The 20,041-nt window shown below is 44.8% G+C and overlaps 1 protein-coding gene across 1 annotated transcript; it reads right to left on the bottom strand.

Annotated features, from left to right (window-relative positions):
• Window positions 1-1,046: 1,046 nt before the first annotated feature.
• On the bottom strand, window positions 1,047-8,007 carry SET (SET nuclear proto-oncogene). The gene is made up of 8 exons (XM_069873702.1): window positions 7,845-8,007; window positions 6,846-6,903; window positions 5,715-5,857; window positions 4,946-5,049; window positions 4,670-4,783; window positions 3,177-3,347; window positions 2,930-3,076; window positions 1,047-1,973 (listed from the first exon to the last, which is right to left on the bottom strand). The coding sequence occupies exons 1-8, from the start codon at window positions 7,915-7,917 to the stop codon at window positions 1,950-1,952; spliced, it is 834 nt and encodes a 277-aa protein (XP_069729803.1). The 5' UTR covers window positions 7,918-8,007; the 3' UTR covers window positions 1,047-1,949.
• Between the last annotated feature and the right edge of the window lie 12,034 nt (window positions 8,008-20,041).

The following is a 20,041-nucleotide window of genomic DNA, read 5'->3' as shown; positions in this document are numbered from 1 at the left end:
AAGTAAATGGTTGCCTTATTTTTGCATCGATCACATGCAGACTGGATGTCGCATTGTCTCCAATAACTGGATTGAATCCAAGCTGGACCAGACACTTACAGAATGTTTCCCCCACGCACGTTATTTGGGCATGTCTCAAACAGAGATGAATCTTGTTCTGCTAAGTGTACTCTTAAGCATCAAAAATAGATGAATTTGACTATAGCAAATTCTGTGAGGAAAAGGAATCAGAGAATATAACAGCAAGTCTTCCCAGAAGACAGTCTTTTCTACACATCCAAAGAGAACAAGCTGTTTGAATTTTAGATTAGCTGATACAACATTTTTTTTAAATATTTCAAAAGCACAGCATGTTAAAACAACTTTCATTACACTTTGTGGAATACCAGTACCAACAACCTCTACGTGAAATTGTTACAGCTACTCAAATGCAGTCTCTTAATATGAAAGAGTACAGGATATCTAAAGCATATATACATGCTGCTACTGAGGAAAGCCAGCAGTGAAGGAGCAACTTTTCATACGCATGAGCTTCACTAAGAATCTTGCTCTTTGAAGTAGTCCAAGAATTAGCTTGCCCTTAAGATTTAGTTTCAACCGAAAAGACTTACAGAAACACCCAAATTATAAGACCCCTTGGTCTTTTTATTCTGAGTTTGCATGGTATTTTCATGCAAACTGGTTTACTGGAGATACAGTACTGCACGTTACTACTTAAAAAAAAAAATTAAGAATCAGGTGAGTTTTCTTTTTTCAAAACATTAGTAACATAAACCTGTTCTCACACAAGGCGAATGCTCCAACAGCCCCGTATTACAGAGTCAGGTAATTCAAGAAATTGAGTGTGCAGTAGTTTAACTACCAAATGAAACATTCTACAAGTACTGAAATAGTGGAAACTAGCTGAACTGGTTATCAGTCCACACAACCACAAGGTTGCATTGCACTACATAAATACTGACCAAATGCCCCCAGAAATGCCAAGAAACTACAAGCAAGTTCAGAACAGGACATTAAAACTGTTTCTTTCAGTGAAGACCAACCAGTTCCTTTGTGTACACATTTAGTTTTATTGTAACAAAGCAACTTGTACACTTTAACGTTTAAAACTGAGCATCTTTCTTTCCTTTCCAGTGAAACAAAAAAAAAAAAAGAATTTAAAAATAAACAAGAACAAAATTACAATAGAGAATGTCAATTCCAAATAAGATCCTACAGGTTCTGCTGATTCTCCATCAAGTGGCAGGGCTCAAAGTCATCATTAGGAGAAGATTTTATTTTAAAAGTGTCATCTTAAACTGCAAGGATGTTTGTTAAACATCACAATTAAACATGCCAAAGGAGAAGAAGCCATGGTGTCAAAATGCCCACTTAACCCACCCCAACATCTGAAACCCACCCCAGCTGACCTTCTATAACCCCATTTTTTTTTCATTTTTTTTCTTTTTTTTTTTTAAACAAGAGAAAGTAGACAGATACATGTTGGTAAATGCTAACTGTCCATATTCACATAGAGACACAGTGTAATCTCTGAGCCCAATATACAGAGAAAGAAGGAAAAAAGCTAGATTCTATGCACTACTACACAGGGGCCTAGCACTCTTCAGCTTCCAGCAGAGTGAAGGGAGCAGAAGGTTTTCTTTTTTCCCACAGAACATGGTGTGTTTATTCCATAAACAGTTTTTGTTTTGAGACAGAAAGGGATAAAAATGAACTTGAAACAGAAACTGGTAGACTCTTTTCCACTGTATTCTGCTCAAGGTCTTTCCCCCAAAATAAATTGTGAACCATGGTGTAGAGGAGAGAAAAAGAGACCTCAAGAGAACAAGGCGACTGAGCACAAGAAGGAGAAAAAAAAAAAAAAAAAAAAAAGAGACAGCAACTTGCTCCCAGGGACTGGAGAAAAATTAAAAAGGTAAAAAGGGGGTTTGGAATCCATCAGTGTTCAATTAGTCATCTTCTCCTTCATCCTCCTGTTGAAAGACAAGCAACAATTAAAAAAATCTGATCACTGAACTTCAGATAGCACGAACTTTTAAATACAATAACCAGAACTGTTTTACTGCCATCCAGCGTTACTCATGGCACGCTGCGCGAAGATCTCTCTCTCTTCACTAAGGAGCTGCAACACTCGCTGTCTACACAGAGTACCTGTCTACACAGAAATCTGTTAACAGCTGGGTGTCCCAGTGAAAAACATTAGGTCTGAAAAGCTACTGTGACTTAAGAGTTGCTACATTGACATAAGTTTAACGTTTAGAAAGTGAAGGGGTCATCTTCTTCCCCCCATTTTAAACTCTGAAAAGCAAAATGCTTCAACTTTCATATGCTAAAACCCAGGTTCCGTAACAGAGCCCAGTGCCCACAACTTTCCTCCTATCTTAATCCAAGTCATTTACTGCTGCTGAAATTCAGACATGACACACCCAATTACAAACACCAAAACATTCTAAACTAAGTTACAAACACCCTGAATTCTGTCTGTGGCATCCCACTGGACACTAAAAGAAATGTCTAATTCCTGACCCCTACAGTCTTAGCTGAACTGGCCATAAGCAGAAACCAACCAATAGGTGGGAGGTTGACAGAACGGGATACATCGACACAAGCGATTTACCAGTAAAGCCTTGCCAGAATGTTCACTAGTTCAATAACAATTTTGTTACGCTGACGCCCTAGTTCTTCCAGAACACCTCCTGTATAAATTTACAACTACTTTTTCTGCACTGTGTCACATACACAGACATACTTGTTACTACACTTAAAAGCACTCCACAAGTTAAGGTTCTGCTTCCTCCTTCTAAACACCTCGTCAGCAATCGTACAGAGAACTGTTTTACCTTTGTTACAATGGCTTAAGACTCTTACAAAGTCTCTCTTTTGACTCTCATACACAAATGATGGGAGGGCAGGGGGTGAGAGTACTCACCTCTCCTTCCTCTCCCTCATCATCATCTTCATCTTCCTCCCCCTCATCTTCATCTCCTTCTTCATCAATATCCTCCAATCCTTCTTCCTCTTCATCATCATCATCATCCTCCTCTCCCTCCCCTTCTTCATCATCCATATCAGGAACCTTAAGAAGACACACACCACATTAACTACAGTGATCACATTCACTTCCACTTGCACAGTGCTACTGAGGGGACGGGCACCCAGCTCTGAGCTACGCTCACCAAGTAGTACTGTAATGGATTTGGCCAGATGTCGTCTTTGATGACTTCTCCTAGTTCATCAGCCCCTGCATCAGAGTGATCAGTGAACCAGGTGAAGAAGCTTTCTGGCTCTTCATGCTGCCTCTTCCTACTGGCTTTGTTCTGTGTCTGGCTAGAACGTTTTGTCAGATCCTGGAAAGAAAGTTAAAAAGTTCCCCAAGTAAGTGGTCTTTATGTAGCCTTTTTTTTTCCTCCCCCCTTTTAATAAGCACCATTTAGAAAAGTACTTTTCTAACCACAAGAAGTTTTTAAGAAACACTTGGAACTGAAACAACTCTCAGAAGAAGATACTGCATTTCTCATGAACACAAGGACAGTAAAACCACCTTTTTCTTTCAATGACCTTCACTGAAATACTAAGAATTCACAGGATCTTGCATTTGATTTATGTTTCCCTACCACAGGGAAGCACAAGTTTGACAAGCGTTTAATGATACACCGAACTTAGAAGATTTCACAATGGCTAAATGCTACTCCAAGAGTAGCTGTAATTGTAGCTAAACGCTATGACTGCCACACACACACAATTTAACAAACACTTGTCTCCACACCTGTACGATCCATTTTTATTGAACTGGAGATAAAAGAACTGCCTAGCCTTCTTATCCTAAGATTTCCTGCTTTGAAGTCTCCAGGCTATTCTTTGTAGTAAGTGAAAGAAAAAAAAACCCACACGAACTGCTAAAACATATGGTCACAAGAAAACACAGGAGTCCTGTATTTACCTCCTCACATCAGAATCTTAATAAGCGTGCAACAATCTGTATGCTAAATCCGAAAACTATATTACTCTCTGGTATTTTAATCAATTCTTTCTCTGATCATACGGTAGTTCCAATTTTCAGTGTTTGTTTTCTTGATAGAATTACAGTAGTTATAGGTTTGGACTGTTTAATGAAGAACAATTCTGTAATTCACATTCATTTTGTAGTATACATTAAAGATCACTCAGCTGGTTTGTACCAGACTAACTTCTAGCACAAGAGGAAAAGTTCTGCTTTCAATGAAAAAAGATTTTCTTCTCAGTCTGCAGGTGACAAAACAAGCAGTGACTTAACCACAACCCTCAGTTCTGCTGTTAAATACTCATTCCAAGATCTTCAGGGTAACAGGAAAGTGCTCCAAACTTTTACAGAAACTAACTACAACAAATTAATTAGGTTTGAATACTATCTGGATCAAAGACATGTCCATATTTATTGAATGGCTGCAATTTCTCCAAAGATGAAAACTGAAATGGACTTGGAAGGGGAAAAAAAACCAAACCAACAACAAAATCACACACCTCGTCAGACCCCCTGAAACTCTGCGGTCCTCACAACTCCAAATTTAACAGTTAACGGATAATAAGGCAACTTCAATTAAAAAAAACCCCAATAAATAAAAGAAATATAACTAAAGTGATAGTATCACATAGAGCAGCGATCACCTCTCCCAGAGGCACAGGTCCATACCTTCCCAGATTTCCATTTGATCTCAGTTGATTTTGAAGATGGGTCTCCACTTTCATTGAGGTGAAACTCTTTGGAGAGAACTTTATTTTCAAAGTACGGGTTCTCATCAAAATACTGCAGAGTTGAAAGCCAAGAGTTAAAACCCACAAAACACAAAGACACAGAAAGTCAAACCTGGTACTAAATGGGTAAATAAAGAGATGAATTACAAACTACATCCCAGTATGCAATTATGTTCAAAACAACTCAAAAGCAGAAATTATTGCAAGTACTTACAAAATCTATTCTGTAACCTGATTTGATGTCTTCAAACTCTGTCACCTCCACTCTGGTCAAATAATGCAGTGCTTCCTCATCTTCTTCTCCCAGCAGTGCAGATACTAAGAAGAATTAGGAACCTCACATTAACAAAGCTATGAAGAGTGCATCACGCAGATGAAACACAGGAAACTGATGGCAAGCAAGACTTGAAAAGCAACACTTTTGCCCAAGTCAGCTTCTCACAGACCATTTTTCAGAGTTCCCAGCCAGCAAACTACTGGCATTTGTGCGATTTGCACTGCATTACATTTGTCAAAGTTTAATGTTAAAAAGCAGAAAAAGCTATCTATGCACATCTGCCCTTCTCTCTGTAACACACTGTCACACATGCAGTTCGCCCAACACAAGTAGTCTACAAACTTGTTCTGTAGAAACAGTTGATAGTCAAGAGCCCTACAGAGCTACAAACGAACAGTAATTCCTTTTCTTTTCCTTCTCCCCCCTCTTTTAAAGGGCCCAATTAACTTAAAGTAGGAAACTTGACATTTAAAATGCATAAAGAAAACCCCCATGGGATTTTAATGGCCAAGCCGCTCCTGTGGTCAACAAGTGCAAGAAACATAAAGCTTATAAAATGCATTCTAGGCCAACAAGGAAGTGTTCCCATATGAAGCAGGCTTCTGCTCCAGCAACAATTCCAGCAAACCCTCAGAGCTGCAAAACACTCACAGAACAAGCAAGCAAACACTGAATCTACAGGAAAAGAGGCTTATTGAGACTATACCTTGTGGGTGGTTGACAAATGTTGTTACCCAGAAATTTGGGATTTTGGCGATCAATTCTGACCTCTTCTGGAAGAATGGTTGGCGGAGTTTGTTGTATTTCTGTTCTACTTTCAAAATTTCCTCGCTGGCTTGTTCATTCAGTCTGTGATGGAAAGAGCCACGTTAACCAGAAAGAACCGAAAGGTACAGACATCACCAGTAGCTACGAAGAAGCTGAATGGGTCTGATGAGACCACTCTGCCACATTCAACACGAGGCATCTCAAACAAAACACTGAAGTGCAGACCTGTAGTGACTCAAACGTCCCACCAGAAACAATCCCACTGATCACTATGAGATGTTCCTAACGCGCTGTACGTTTGCCACCATTAGAGAAGGGACAGACCCTTATTTAGGTAAAGTAAAGCAGTATTCCCCTCTTAAACATTTTGCTTGCACAAGACCCAAAGATGGATAACAACACCGTCACCTGCTCTTCATAACTGTCAGGCGGGCAAGCAAGCTACAGCACAGCAATTCTGTGCCCACACAAGTGAAATCCTAAGATGCAACAGTTAATTGGTTTCGTACAATTGCTGAGCCCTGATCCCACAACAGTTTCTCAAAGGCAGAGCCTCAGCAGAACCTGCAGCCTTTGTAGGACAGAGACAAGATCCATGCAGGCACTAACGCAGAGTCCACAGAGAGTTTTAGGATACAAAACTAATGTTTCATGGACACGTTATTCTACAAACTTGTGAATATATAATTTTAAAAAAAGTATAACAAAACCTAACTTTTCAACCAAGTTTTTGGTTCTGCTTACAGACATGAATATATTTTGCAAAATAGCATACACACCAACTAAAAAAACCAGTAAGAAACGAGTTGCTATCATCAAAACTATCACAATTCATTTAGAATTTTAAATTCAAGTTCTACCTTTTTAACTACCTACAATTAATCAGAAACCAAGATACTATAATTTTTTTGTCATACACAATCTAATCAAATCATAACACGAGCACAACTTGGTGAAGTTTAAAGACAGTGAGAACCCCTACCCAGTGCTTACTTCATTAAGTAGATTTATTTTTGGAAGTTACATTTTGACTTCTCCTACAACACCTCAGAAGTTCGTTCGCATTTACCTGTCTATTTCATTCTGTACTTCATCAATGTGTTCAATTGCCTCCTGCTGCTCTTTTTCTGAAAAAAAACAAACGAAAATGCATCAAAATCCCCCCATTCTCTGCTCTGAGGAGTCGCTCGGGCCGTTCGCCCAACATCTTCCCGCTCCTCTGTGCCCGGAGCGCCCGGGGATCGCTACCGAGTCTCGGCAGCGCTACCGGCCCCGAGAGCCGCGTCCCGAGCGCGGGCACGCTTCACCCCACAAATCCCGGCTCGCGTCCCCCAGCGCGGCCTCACCAGTCGACTTAAACGATAAGTCAGTCCTAATCGATTAATTACATTTAATTAAAACGCCGTAAGCCACGTCGGCTCAAAGCAACGCGTCTGAAGAGAGGTTAAATAACCTAGAGGGGACAGAAATACCAAGGGGCGCAGCCTAACCGGGAACGCGCCGCGTTCCGAAGCCGGAGCGAGCGCCCGGGAGGGCCGTTCCGCGGCAGAGCGCGCCCCGCGCCGCCGCCCCGCGAGGTCTCCGGGAGGGCCGCGCTCCGCTCCCGCCGCCGCGCACGTGCGCGAGCGGGCCCCGCGCCGCCGGCACCTTTAAACCCCCCCCGGCGGCGGCGGCGCCGCGATCGCACGTGGGGCGGGCGGGCCCCGCTCCGCGGCCGGGCGGCACCACGCGGCGCCGGGGCGCGCATCATGGCGGCGGCGGCGGCGCACAATGAGGCGCGGCGGATGCTGCTCCGGGAGGCGGGGGGAGCGCGGGGGTCCCCGCGGCTCCGGCGCGGCCGCAGCGCCCCCCGCCCGGCCCCGCCCGCGCCGAGGGAGGCCGGGCCGCGGAGCGCAGACAAAAGGGCGCTAACATGGCCTCCTCCCGCCGCGGCCTGCACATCCGCCCGGCCGGCCCCGCGCGCTTCCCGCCCCCGGCCCGGCCCGGCCGGCTGGGGAAAATGGCGGTCGGTGCGGCGCGCCGCGAGGCGGAGGCCGCCATTCCCCGCCCGTCCCCGCCGCGGCCTCACCTGAGGTCTCGTCGGCCCCATCGTGGTTGGAGTTGAGCTCCTTCTTACTGACTTTGGCCGCCGGCGCCGACATGGTGGTGGCTACGGAGCGCGGAGGGAGGAGGGGGGGGGGGCTGTAACGGGGCTGAGCGGGGGGGCGGGCACAGGCTCCTCCTGCCGCCGCCGCCGCTGCTGCTGCCGCCGCCGCTGCTGCTGCTGCTGCTGCTACCGCCGCCGCCGCTCGGGTTCCCGCCGCCGCCGGGGCGCTGCCGCCTCCTCCGCCCGGTCCTGGGGCGCTGCCGGATCAGAGCGGGCGGCAGCGGCGCTGGCTCTGCCTCGCGCTCCCCGCGGCCAGGATCACCACCGCCGCCGCCTCCTCCTCTGCTGCTGGCGAGGGGCGGGCGGCGCGGCGCGCATGCGCAGCACCCCCGCTCCGGGGCACGGGAAGGGGGGGGTGGCGGCGAGGCGGCCGCAGCGCGCAGGCGCGACGGGCCCCCCTCGGGGGCGGCGGGACGCGCGTGCGCGCCGCTTCCTCCCCCCGCCCCCCGCCCGCGGCTCCGCGCAGGCGCAGAGAGCGCGCCCGCCGGCCCCGCCCCCGCCGCCTCCCATTGGCCGCGCCTCGCGCCCCTCGCCGGGGCGGCTGGAGCCGGGCGGGGATCGCCCTGAGCCCCGGGGGCGGCTCGGCTGAGCGGTCGTGCTGGTGGAGAGGCAGGCGGGGGGGCCCTCTCAGGGCGGGTCGCTTTCGAACAGCGTTTTCCCAGGCGCCGCTCGTCCTTTGCTCTCTAGAACTACCTGAAAGGAGGTTGTGGAGAGGAGGGAGCTGGGCTCTTCTCCCAAGGGACAGGGGACAGGACGAGAGGGAATGGCCTCAAGCTCCGCCAGGGGAGGTTCAGGCTGGACATTAGGAAAAAATTCTTCACAGAAAGGGTCATTGGGCACTGGCAGAGGCTGCCCAGGGAGGAGGTTGAGTCACCTTCCCTGGAGGGGTTTAAGGGACGGGTGGACGAAGTGCTGAGGGACATGGTTTAGTGTTTGATGGGAATGGTTGGACTCGATGATCCAGTGGGTCTCTTCCAACCTGGTGACTCTATGATTCTATGATTCTATAACACCTCGTGCGCCGTGTGATCTGTGCCCAGCAGAGGTGTCTGCTGGAACCGCCGCTGTTCGCAGCCCTTCCCTGGCTCAAAGGCGATTCACCTTCCCTGAAGGGGTTTAAGGCACGGGTGGGCAAGGTGCTGAGGGACATGGTTTAGTGTTTGATAGGAATGGTTGGACTCGATGATCCGGTGGGTCTCTTCCAAACTGGTGACTCTATGATTCTGTGAAAGGCGAGGGCAGGCACGGCTGCAGCCAAAGCTCCGAATCCGCGAAAGATTTAACTGCCGTGAAGTTCGCAATGAGTCCTTGGAAAGCAACAGAATATGCATAAAATTTCTGGGGAAATTTATCCATATCCACGTGAGAGGGAAATAGATCCTGTTTCGGCTCTTGTCTGGCTGGACACGATGGATGGAGATCCCTCGCTGAGGCCTGAGGAAGCGTGTCGGCTCTGCCTGCCTGTTCAGCGTCACCCTCAGGGCCCCCTTGTGGTGTTGCTGGTCCCCACGGCCGGGGTGGCAGCACTGGAGATCACCCATCCCCGAGGGACCCCTAGCAGATGCCTGAGGTCTCCCCACAACCAGCCCTGGCCCCTCGCAGCGGCTGCCGAGGTGAGGGGGGATCTTGACCTCTGGAGCCACAGCCACCCCCCTCTCGCTGCAGAGTTCCCTGCACTGGAACATGACCACTGCGCTCGCTGGGTGAGGGCACAGGGCCCTGTCAGTCACATCCTTCCCTTGGTTAACGCAGGAGCGCAGCTCCAAGGTCACATCTGCCGCCCCAGTGAGAGCAGGCGGGCTCCAGTAACCACTCTTGTCCCTCTCCTCTCCACCTGTCACGGCAGAGCTCGTGCAGCCTCAGCCATGATTCTCTTCGTTCTTACAGTAGCACTGTAAGTCACTCTTAAAATACGCAGCGTGGCTTTTGCAGATAAGTATTACAATACAGACCAGGCTGCAACACACAAGTACAGTTTTGATGAAGTAAGAACTTGCCTTTTGCATTTGCCTTCCAGTCACGCAACATTACTGTATTCTCCCTGCTCCTTTTTTGTCTTTGTTTCCAAGTTGCCCTTCTACTGGACTCGCTCAAGGAGGCTGGGATTAACTCCTGCCTCCTTGGAGGTCTTGCTACAGTTTTCTGATTCCCGCTTCCACCTGTCGCTTCCAAATCCCAACAGCTTTTTCTTTTGTATTCCCAGCTGTCACTTCCCACCAGCTGTGTCCTTGCCTCCATCCCCACCCACAACAGCTACAGCAAGTCCACGGTTCATGTTGTGCTTCCCCGTGCAAACAGCAGGAGAGAGGATCTGCCACCTGCGTGTCCTCTGCTTCCACATACAGCACTGAGCTCTCTTCACTGCTGGGCACAGAAGGTAAGCAAAGAATCTTGGATTTATAAAGCTGCGATGATCAAATCCTCCCCAAGAGGGATGCCCCAAGGCCTTCCTGAACCCAGGTCGCTCCTCTCATACCCTGTCTGCATCTTCCAAGATAAATTAATAGGGGTATCTTGACTCTCAGACAAAGTAAGCTCCTATATGTGGCTTGGTTTTCTTCCTTCTTTTTCCCCCTTGAGTCTCTTCGCTATGCAGTTGTATCTGCTTGATTTTTTTTCTGTAATTTACTACTGTCTTTCTCTAGATTAGCCTTTGAAGGTCCACACTTTGAAAAGTATGGGCCATACATCTGAAACCCAGTTCCAAGCAGGAACACAACAATCCAAGTGGCATCTGCCAGCTCCCTACTAGAATCCCTTGTTTAGTCTATAAGTTACTAGGTATTCCTGAAGTAAGTGATTAAGGTGTTCCACTGATGTAACTGAAGTCAAGGAGTCTTGAATTTTAACTGCTGTACCATTAAAAACATTTCTGTGATCTGTTTATCCTACCGTAAAACTAGGTATTCTGCAAGAAAAGACAGTACATATTAATTATATATTACCTTCCGTCACTTCTTTCTAATGTTTTTCCATGATCTGTAGCTAACCTCTACGTCAGCTTTCGTCCTTGTAACTGTCAAGGGGTTAAAATGTAAGTTACAATCCTGTGATATGGGAGGGTGTGTGTGTTTAAGTATTTAGAGAAGATGATGTCCTCCTTCTCATCTTGTAAGACCTTTGTCGGCTCTGATTACATCAAATGCAATAGAACAGTAACGTTTCTTTCCTGTACTGCCTAGGTGGTTATGCTGCTCTGTTCCCTGTGAATCACAGAGTTAGCATTTCTGCTTTTGTTTAAACTTGAGGCTGCACAGTTCAGGTTGCAAAACTGTACTGTATGTGGCATCTTTCAAACTCAGAGCATGAGTACTCTGGTGTTGACAAATAAGGGAGTTCGATCCGTGCAGCCTCGTGGAGGGCAATGACGCTGTCAGACAAATGAAGCAAACTGGCGTTAGTTTTCCTTTATGTATATTTGGGATGTTAGGGAAATGTGGTAGCAGCTGATAATGACTAATGGCCTTACAGTTTACACACAGTGTAGCAGTAACTGTGTTTTTCTCAAGAATTGAACAAATAGAGCTTCTTTGTAGAGATAACCTCATATTTGTTCCTTGATGTGAAAGTTCAGACCTCCCAGTCTTTCTTTCCTTAGTCAGGTATGTTACTACAAGAGAGATGTAATTGCTAATCATGCTCAGTTTCTGGACTGTCAAGACAGCTGTAAATTTTAAACAGTCAGCTGCAAATGTTCCGATCTGGCAAGTGAAATCAGAAAGGGTGCTAAATCCTCTCAAATACAATGCAATGATGTGTGAAAAGGGAAGAAGAGCACAAGAGTACTCCAAGTTCCTTCTGAGTATTTCTGTAGCGCAAAATGGGAATACAGAAAATCATGCAAGTCAATATAATTAATAGCAACTTACGTTTTTACAGCCTTCCATTCCAAAGAATCTCACAGCCTTTACAGAAATTATTGTAGAGAAATGTAAAACAAGGATCATGTTACAACTGCTGAAATGCAACCAACTGCGTTACAATTGTACATCTATGCTGGGAGTCTGGTCTTCCACAAAGAACTTACAGACTTGGACTCCGTATTAGGAACAAAGATTCCCCCTTGGAGGGCAAGATGAAATTTTTAAAATATATGAAAGCTTTCCAATTACCGAGTACACCAGTGAGATGAAGGCTGCACAACATCCCAAGCACACATAAGCTTGTACGTGATAGTGAAGTCTGACTGGCATATCAGTGCTTTCGCTAAGCAGCAGGCAGGGACACACCGGCTGGTTTGCTGCGTGTAATCAGTTTGACAGCCCCCAGGAACCACCGAGCTTCTGTGACCCTAGAAAGGCAGTTTGGCACATGTATTAAACAGGCAAATACCTCCCCTCCAACTGTTTATCCATCTCCACTAGTCACAGACCTTTCCAGTCGAGCACTTGCATTAGAACGGAAGGGTTAGATAATGACGGAAGAATCTTCCACGTGCCCTCGCAGTTGTTGCGTTTAAACCCTCGGATGAAAATACTTCTGGGCTGATAACTGCCTTTGAAGCAGACAACAGGGAGTCGCTAATAGCATGTAGCTGCATAAATCCAGTGTTTCTATTTGGATTGTTGCGGTTTTTATTGTTAAATTTCCATTAGACACAGTCGCTAAACCTGATGTTTATTTTGTTCTATACCAACGTTTTTAACTCATTAGAGCACTTGTCTGTAATCCGTGAGGAGCTGGATGGTCCTGTAACACTTGTGCTTGTTCCCAGATCCTAGAGATAAGTACAGTCAAAATATTCTTAATAATCTTAAATTCAAAGTCAATGAAACCTAAGACACTTCTGAGCACGGGGCATCAGCTTTTCAGACATGTGGGAACTGAACCGACATGTGCCCTCTGGAATAGTAAGGGAAACTGCTGGAAAAGTCTCTTGAAGGTACATTCTGCATTGTGAAATTAGGAGTCTCTTCCCAGAGAGACATTTAACTGGAGGAGTTTCCTGCCCTTCATGACCTTCATTCAGAGTTTATATCTCAGCCATTGATACTCCATGGCTGTTAACCCCTGACCCACTCTACCAACAGTCACATATAGAGATGCTGTTATAAATCCAGGACTACAGAATAGTAGTTTCTGAGAGCAAAAATCTTTAAATATCAACTTGTCCAGATGTGCTACTGCCACTTCCAGATGTGAATATCCATCTCCTCTTGCCTGTGGAGTTCCCAGTCCAAGACAGGATCTGAAATGCACAAAAGTTTGGTTTGAAAACATGTATTGGCTTAAGCAAACGTGACTCTTCACTGTCTGCAGCACTTGCAGGGTGTTATAAGGGCAGATATTTAGATTTCATCGACGTATTCCCACCAGTGGGTGTTCAGAAGCCATCCATAGGGATACAAAACTTATTAGTTTTGCAGGACAGTATTAGAGCAAATGCCTCTGGCACTGAGGCAGTGGAAGGCTTCAACAAAGTTTAATACAGCTACAGTTTCACAGAAAACGTCTGAAGCCCAAGGAGTTTATTTGAAATAATCTGGCAATTAAATGATCTATATTGTGGTTGGCTTTGTGTTTACATTTGAGGCTTTATTTTACTCCCATGTAATGAAAGGTCTAAACAGAAGTTGTTGGGAAAACTGACCACTTAGAAGAAGTATTCCGAGGTAGAATGATCAGTCACGAGTAAAGACACTTCCAACCTGTAACGCTGCAGTATCTACACTGGGAGTTATTCTGGAATAGCTGTGCCAACAGAAGTTTTATGTAGAAGGCCCTGAAATAATTCCAAGGGGAATAAACTATGGGTCTTCAATTTCCTTCAGTGGTGCTCGCTCCTCACAGCTAGGGCAGAAGCTCTAGCGCTAGACAGAGTCTTTGTAAGGAGACACAATAGATACAAATAAAACATCATGGAGTATTATAAATTTATGTGAGTGCTGAATCAAAGTTTAAGGATAACTAGGCAGTAGGGGTAGAGCACTGCTGAGGACCTCTCCCTCTTCTTCATTCATGAGAAATTAAGAGGGAGCAACTTTTCTACAAAGAGAATTTATAAATGGTTGCTTTCCAGGATTTTAACTTTGGCCGATTCCTGAAACTCTTATTTATCATCTCTCCAGTCCTACAGCAGGAAAACGCTGAATCCTAAACAAAGTTGGGTAACACTTGGGAGATTTGATCCCTCAGGAATAGCAGTAGAGACTAAAATTTCACACTATGTGGATTCCCTCCATTGTCTTGTTACCAAGTAGTAGCTGTTGTTGTGGGAATCATTAAAAACTTCCCTTGTTATGTAGAGACCTATTGATATTTGAATTCTCAGGCAGAGGAACCCCTATTTCTATCCAGAAAATATTAGATTAAAATAAACACACAGAGCATTGCTCAATGAAGAGCGAGTACATTATTTACAATTCTGTAGTTTCAAGCTGACATTATTCAAACCTTCCCAGTGTCTTGAGCCTTACGTGGGAGTACAGTGACAGAAAAGGAGAAACAGAAAAGAGGAAAATACGTAGGGAACTGTCATATACAGTTTTTGCTATAATAATACACTGTACACATTATTCCTTTCACCTAAGAATGTCAAAGCTCATTCAAAAACTAGTTAAATCTAAAAAGCTCTGTGAGGAAAGTAATTATTTTATTGGTAGGTTAGCTGAATGCCAGTTATTCCTCATTTGAGCCAGCCATGGTACTTGGGAATAGAATGAGTCTCCAACTTTCGCTACATAAAATGCTGCACGAGTTGCCAACAATGAAGATCTGCAAGTGGAATTTGGTTAATTGTGTCAGTCTGTAGGAACGCTTATTATTTTTTGGGTATTGCAATAGTTCTGAAGGACCCAAGATTTCTGTGACTGTGATGCCTTTGCACAGGGTGCTATCTGGACACAAAACAAAGAGGTGATTCTGGCTTGGAAAGATGCAAAGTCTTCCAGGGCACAGTCTGACAACTATTTTTTGGTAAAAGTTCCTACTTACGCGTTCCCCACCACACACTCCTCTCTTCCCCTTACCCTGTCCCTGCGTTGTGCTGGTGCAGGATTTCTTTTGTGTAGCCCCATGTTAAATTGAATCAGGAAACTGATTTCAATTAGAAATAGTCTCCATAAAAAATATCTATTTTTAACTCATGCTTGTATTCTGATCCATTTCCCTGGTGCAGACGTATGAGCAATGTTAGGAGAAAGAGGGTCATGGGAAGGGAGGAATGAACAAGGAAAGGGTAAGGAACAGGTTGCATAAGTCTTGCTTACTGAGAAGAGGTCAAACTGTGCAATTGTAACTGGTGTGGAAAAAGAAAAAAACAACCAACATTTGTTTTCCCTAAGCTTTGTTTAAATTCACAGAAGCAAGGGGAATACATCAATGATCAAAACAGCAGACCTGCTCCCTCAGGTGATACTGTAAAAGTTTTCAGAGTAGATTTGATATTATGGACAAAAAGTCATCCTTCCCCCTTCAGATTCAAAAATAACATCTCTCAAACACACAAAGGAAATAACCTTTAAACTCACTGTTTGCTTTTCCAGTGTATGACTGGAAAATAATTTCATCTGCCTTTACAAAGTTGGGGGGGCAAGGAGGGTTGTAAAACCAAGTAGGGACTATTTCCCTCCCACCAAAGTTGTACATCTATTATCTGACTCACCGCTTCTGGGATTCCTTCTTTCAGCACTGGTTTTATTGCACTGAAAAGTCAGGCATGTGAAAATATTCCCTGTTTTCAGGTTACTTTCTTCACTGTTCCGTTCAGGTCAGTATTCCTTCTTTTCGAGGTTTCAGTAAGTGCTGGATATCGCTGTTCTCAAGCCATGTGAGCAGGACCAATATAGTGGAAAGGACGGGGGGAGGGAAAGGACGGAAGAAATGAAAGGGGAGGAGGGTCCACATCTGAAGAGAGACTCTAGACTAGAGAAATTTTACTGACATCCATTCAGTATCCAGCAGGGTCTCCTTCAAGGGTTTTTACTGAGATCCAAAGGCCCTGGCAATTCACAGAGGCATTTACATGCAACGAGTCCCTCTGGGAGCTAAGGTATAACTGTACTCCTGGATAATAATAACAAAGAATTCTACCAGACTCCTATTGAAATGTCAGCCAGGCACTACTGTTGTAGAGCATAACAAAGAGATGCTAGTATAATTAATTATGAAGCCTCAGTACCCTCATTACCACATCTTTAGTGCCTAGATCTTTGGAAATCAGCTGTATAAAGTGACTGTCAGAGTTCATTCCTTATAAATTGCCTCCTGTCACATCTCAGCACTGCAGCAAGTTCTCTCAGCCCGTGTTGATGCTAAGAAATCTGGGTTTTGGGGTTTTTTTTCAGTACTGATGCTATTCTGCTGGTGTTATTAAAGGTACAGGCTGTTGCATAAGCAGGAGTTTGCAAGGCTAGAACAGAGCAAAATCAAACTGCCTTTAGTCAGCCCTGCTTCCACAACTGGTAGCATAAATAGGAAAAGCTTCAATCACTTAAATGGAAAACTAAGAACAAAAGAGAAACAGGAATGAAAGGTGTCACATAATTTGGCATTAAAATGTTTCCGGACTTTTTTACATTTGAGGATCACAGCCAGTTTACAGCTCTCCCTCCTCCTACTGCCTTTACGACAGCATTTCAGCTCCAGGCTTCATTCCAGTGCATCCTCCCTCCCCACCACTCCCACTTACAAATATATATTTCAATAGACTTTGGCTACATCGAGTTCCAAAACCAGCATGGAACTGGTGCAATTGTCTTTTACGCTTTACCACAGAGCACCACATTCATGCCTCCTTAAGCCTTGTTTTATAATGTTCTCACTCTTTTTTTTTTTTTTAAGTTAAACTGGCATCAGTACTTGTGTTGGGAACTCTGCATACACACTGAAGAAAAAAAAATACATAAACTGGATGTACTGGTGCTTCATCCTATTGTTTCTGAGTACCAGACTGCCACCCTGTTGTTCTCCTAAAGGTGCAAGTGCCATCTTACAGAGGTGATAAAGTGATCATTACAAATCCCTTGGCATTTTCTGCACCAGTAGAAACACTCACACTGACAGATCCAATTTGTCTATACAAGATATTCTGCTTCCCTTCATCTTCCTTGTGCTTTTCAGAAGATGATAATCTTTCTGCAGCACATAATTTTGTAAAGTTCTCTCTGTGTGTGTTTGTGTAATATGCTCCACGATCCTTAGGGATCCTTGTTATACTTGGGATAATAGACCAATCAAGATGGGATATTTTTATTTGCCATTTCGGAAGTGGCTTTCACAGTGTGAGATGATTTGCAGGTCTGGTTAAACTGACGGCACACAAACTCTCTAAATGGAGGTTAAATATATCAATAAAAGGAGTCCTTGTAAATCTGTCTTTCCTCCTGTTCTAGTTAACATCATGGTAGGAGCAGTATTTCATCCACCACTCTTAAATTATATATCTGTACCACAGTAGAGCTATGATTTGATCATTCAGTGTTCATAGAAATCAGGTATAAGAAATTAAAGTAGTATACTTGAAATTAAATAAAGTTACAGGTTTCTCTCAGGCAAATGCTGCCTGCTTGCTCTACCCAAGTCCAACCCTGATGGTACTGAGTGGAATGTAACTCTGATTGCTAAATGTCCTTTTTTGAAACAACACTTCCACGAAGGACAACCACCCCACTCAGACGAGTAATGCAGACGAGCCTGCAGCGCTTGCTGAGACAGCCAGTTGCTTCATACGTACCAATTAAAATTCCAACACGCGTTTGAGACACCGTAAACACTATAGGTTGATGAAGTGATGCACAGAACTGATAAACAGTTTCTAGTCATGCATGGTTACTGAACATGGGATTAATTAGTGCGATCTCAGCATTTTCTTACTGAAAAGCACTGCAAAAGGTCAGCTACCTTTTCAGAGCAGCATGCCAGATCGTATGTTTATTTTGGAGACTTGACGGTGGGCATGCTGGTACAATCTCAGCAGGAACTCGCGGCTGCTGAGTCGAAAAGGAGAGAGATGCTGCCAATCACCTTGTTGACAGCATCAAGCCTCCGTCCAAGGCAGAGGCTCCCAGCTGCCACCCTGTTTGGAGCACCATGACAGCAAGGAATGGGAATCCTGAGCCTTTCACAGATGACTCATTGGCTAGGGCATGGCTCTTGGCCCCGCGCCACCTCTTGCTTGCCGTTCCAAACCTGCAGGCACGGTGTCCGTGCGCCCCTGTGGTGGCAGCGTGCAGACACCTGCCACAAAGCAGGCTTCCCTTGCTCTCCTTCCCACCTCTGTTACAACTGCTGGAAATATTTCTCTCATCATTATCAGTGCAGGAGTGAATATGGGACAGGCAATACCTGTTCAGTGCAAGAAGTCAGACTCGGAATATTTAACAAGGACCCCCCCCAACTCTTAATTCTATGAAGTCTGATAGAGCTATGATTTCAATGGTGATGGATTATTTTTATAATGTATCGTATCTCACAGAACTTCAAATATGAGGCAACACATTTTCTGCCTTAAGCGAAAGTATAGTTTTCAAAGCAAAAAAGGATTTGCATGGACATTTGGGAGGGGGAACAGCAAAAAGGAGGTCAGAGATCAAAGGAGAGGCACAAGCCATTTATGAATGGCACCAGAGAAGAAATAGGTGGAGGATTCATCCAGTTTGAGGTAATGCACCAAGTCCATGCAAGGGCCAGAACCCTCGTTACACCGCTGAGCATCTGGTTGTCTACCTGAACACTGTTTTCAATAGTGAGCAGTGGTGGTGTCCTGTTTTTCTGTCACATTTCGTTAATGCGTGAACACTCGATGTTTTAAAATCACAAATCTCTAACAAAAAGAAATAAGATGTGTACGTTAGCAACGCATCCACCAAATATGCATCAGCTATGGCTGAAACAGCGCTCTGCACCTCAGGAACTTGGGTCTTGTTCTCTTCTCTCCCCTGAATTCCCAGCATGATCTGGCAAATCATCTAACCCTCACACCTGAGACTCTCCCTATCAAAAAATGGTACCGGCAGTTCTCTACCTTGTGGGCCTTTGGCAAGGGTGAAATAAATGCTTGCGGCATATAGTGAGAATGAGATGAGTAGCATCACAGCAAACACTGCAGATAAAAAGTTTGAGGAACAAGCCACACAGGACTGTTGGTGAACCTGAAGAGGGGTCCTTTTGAATAATGCTGCAGGTGAAAGGGTCTTTCCAGCCACTTTCTTTTTGGGTAGTATCTGGATTATTTTTCTCTAGGGATATTTCCATTTAATGCAAAGCTTGGAGCCTCAGTGAGACAAACTTCCAGATCAATACAGCACAAAACTTCACACTCAAGCAGATGACAATCAAGATCTAGTTCAAAACTAGACTAAAAGGCAATACAGATAAGTACCCAGACCTCAGCCAAACCAAGTTTGTCTCACTAGGCAATACAGCAAGGTACAGGTTTGAATGAACAATCCGCAAAACAGGATTAGGTCTCTCTGGTTCTACCAGCTGGGGAGACAAGCAGGTTCTGGAGTGACGATGCTCTGATACAAACCCTTTTTATTGTTTGAAGAGTTTTGTAGTTTGGCTATATATTGTTTTTGTAAAACAAACAAGAATATGTTAAAAGTTCTGTTCCCCTGAACAGAAGCATCGATTGGCAAAAGGCAATCCTTCAATGCCATTGCAAGCCCCTCACTGACAATCTGAACTCAGAGAGCTCTTTCTCTTTTTCTTGTTTGAACTGTGCATGTTGTTTTCTTCATCCTTACTTGCACCTCTTTGGGGTGGAGGGAACAGAGACAAAGGTGTAAAAGGGGAAGGCTGAGTTATGTCTCTCTATTTTTGGTCAGAGGCTGCCGTTTCAGCTGTCTGGAGTCTCTACCAGAGCTCAGCTGTTTCTTTTATCACAAATAGAGGGCAGCTACTGCAGCTACTGCACCCGCTAGTGGGTGAATTTTTACTGAGATGTAGCTTAGGATACTTGTGCTGCTCCAGGTCATAGAAATGATATCCTCGAGGCGCACCCTAACTGTTGTAGCTCAGCCTTTTTTTCTGGTGCTTTCTCCCCCCTCTTCCTCGAGTTTCTTCCCACACTACTTTCTCTTTACCTCAGCCTTCTTTTGTTCTTGTTTGTTTTCTGATGCTGATTGCTTCATTACGTGAAAGTGAAGACTTACAAATACTTTGTCTTATGAGACACA

This window comes from Phaenicophaeus curvirostris, chromosome 20 (assembly GCF_032191515.1).
Source record: "Phaenicophaeus curvirostris isolate KB17595 chromosome 20, BPBGC_Pcur_1.0, whole genome shotgun sequence".
Lineage (NCBI taxonomy): Eukaryota > Metazoa > Chordata > Aves > Cuculiformes > Cuculidae > Phaenicophaeus > Phaenicophaeus curvirostris.
Note: the sequence above shows the minus strand (reverse complement) of the source record. Positions and strands in the feature narration are given on the sequence as shown.

Excerpts from the sequence above, each read along its gene's own strand:
- SET (XM_069873702.1), bottom strand. The coding sequence starts at position 7,917 with ATGTCGGCGCCGGCGGCCAAAGTCAGTAAGAAGGAGCTCAACTCCAAC. Across the intron at positions 5,858-6,845 it reads GTACAGAATGAAATAGACAG|ACTGAATGAACAAGCCAGCG; the intron begins GTAAATGCGAAC and ends TTTCCATCACAG. Across the intron at positions 3,077-3,176 it reads ATCCATTACAGTACTACTTG|GTTCCTGATATGGATGATGA; the intron begins GTGAGCGTAGCT and ends TGTCTTCTTAAG.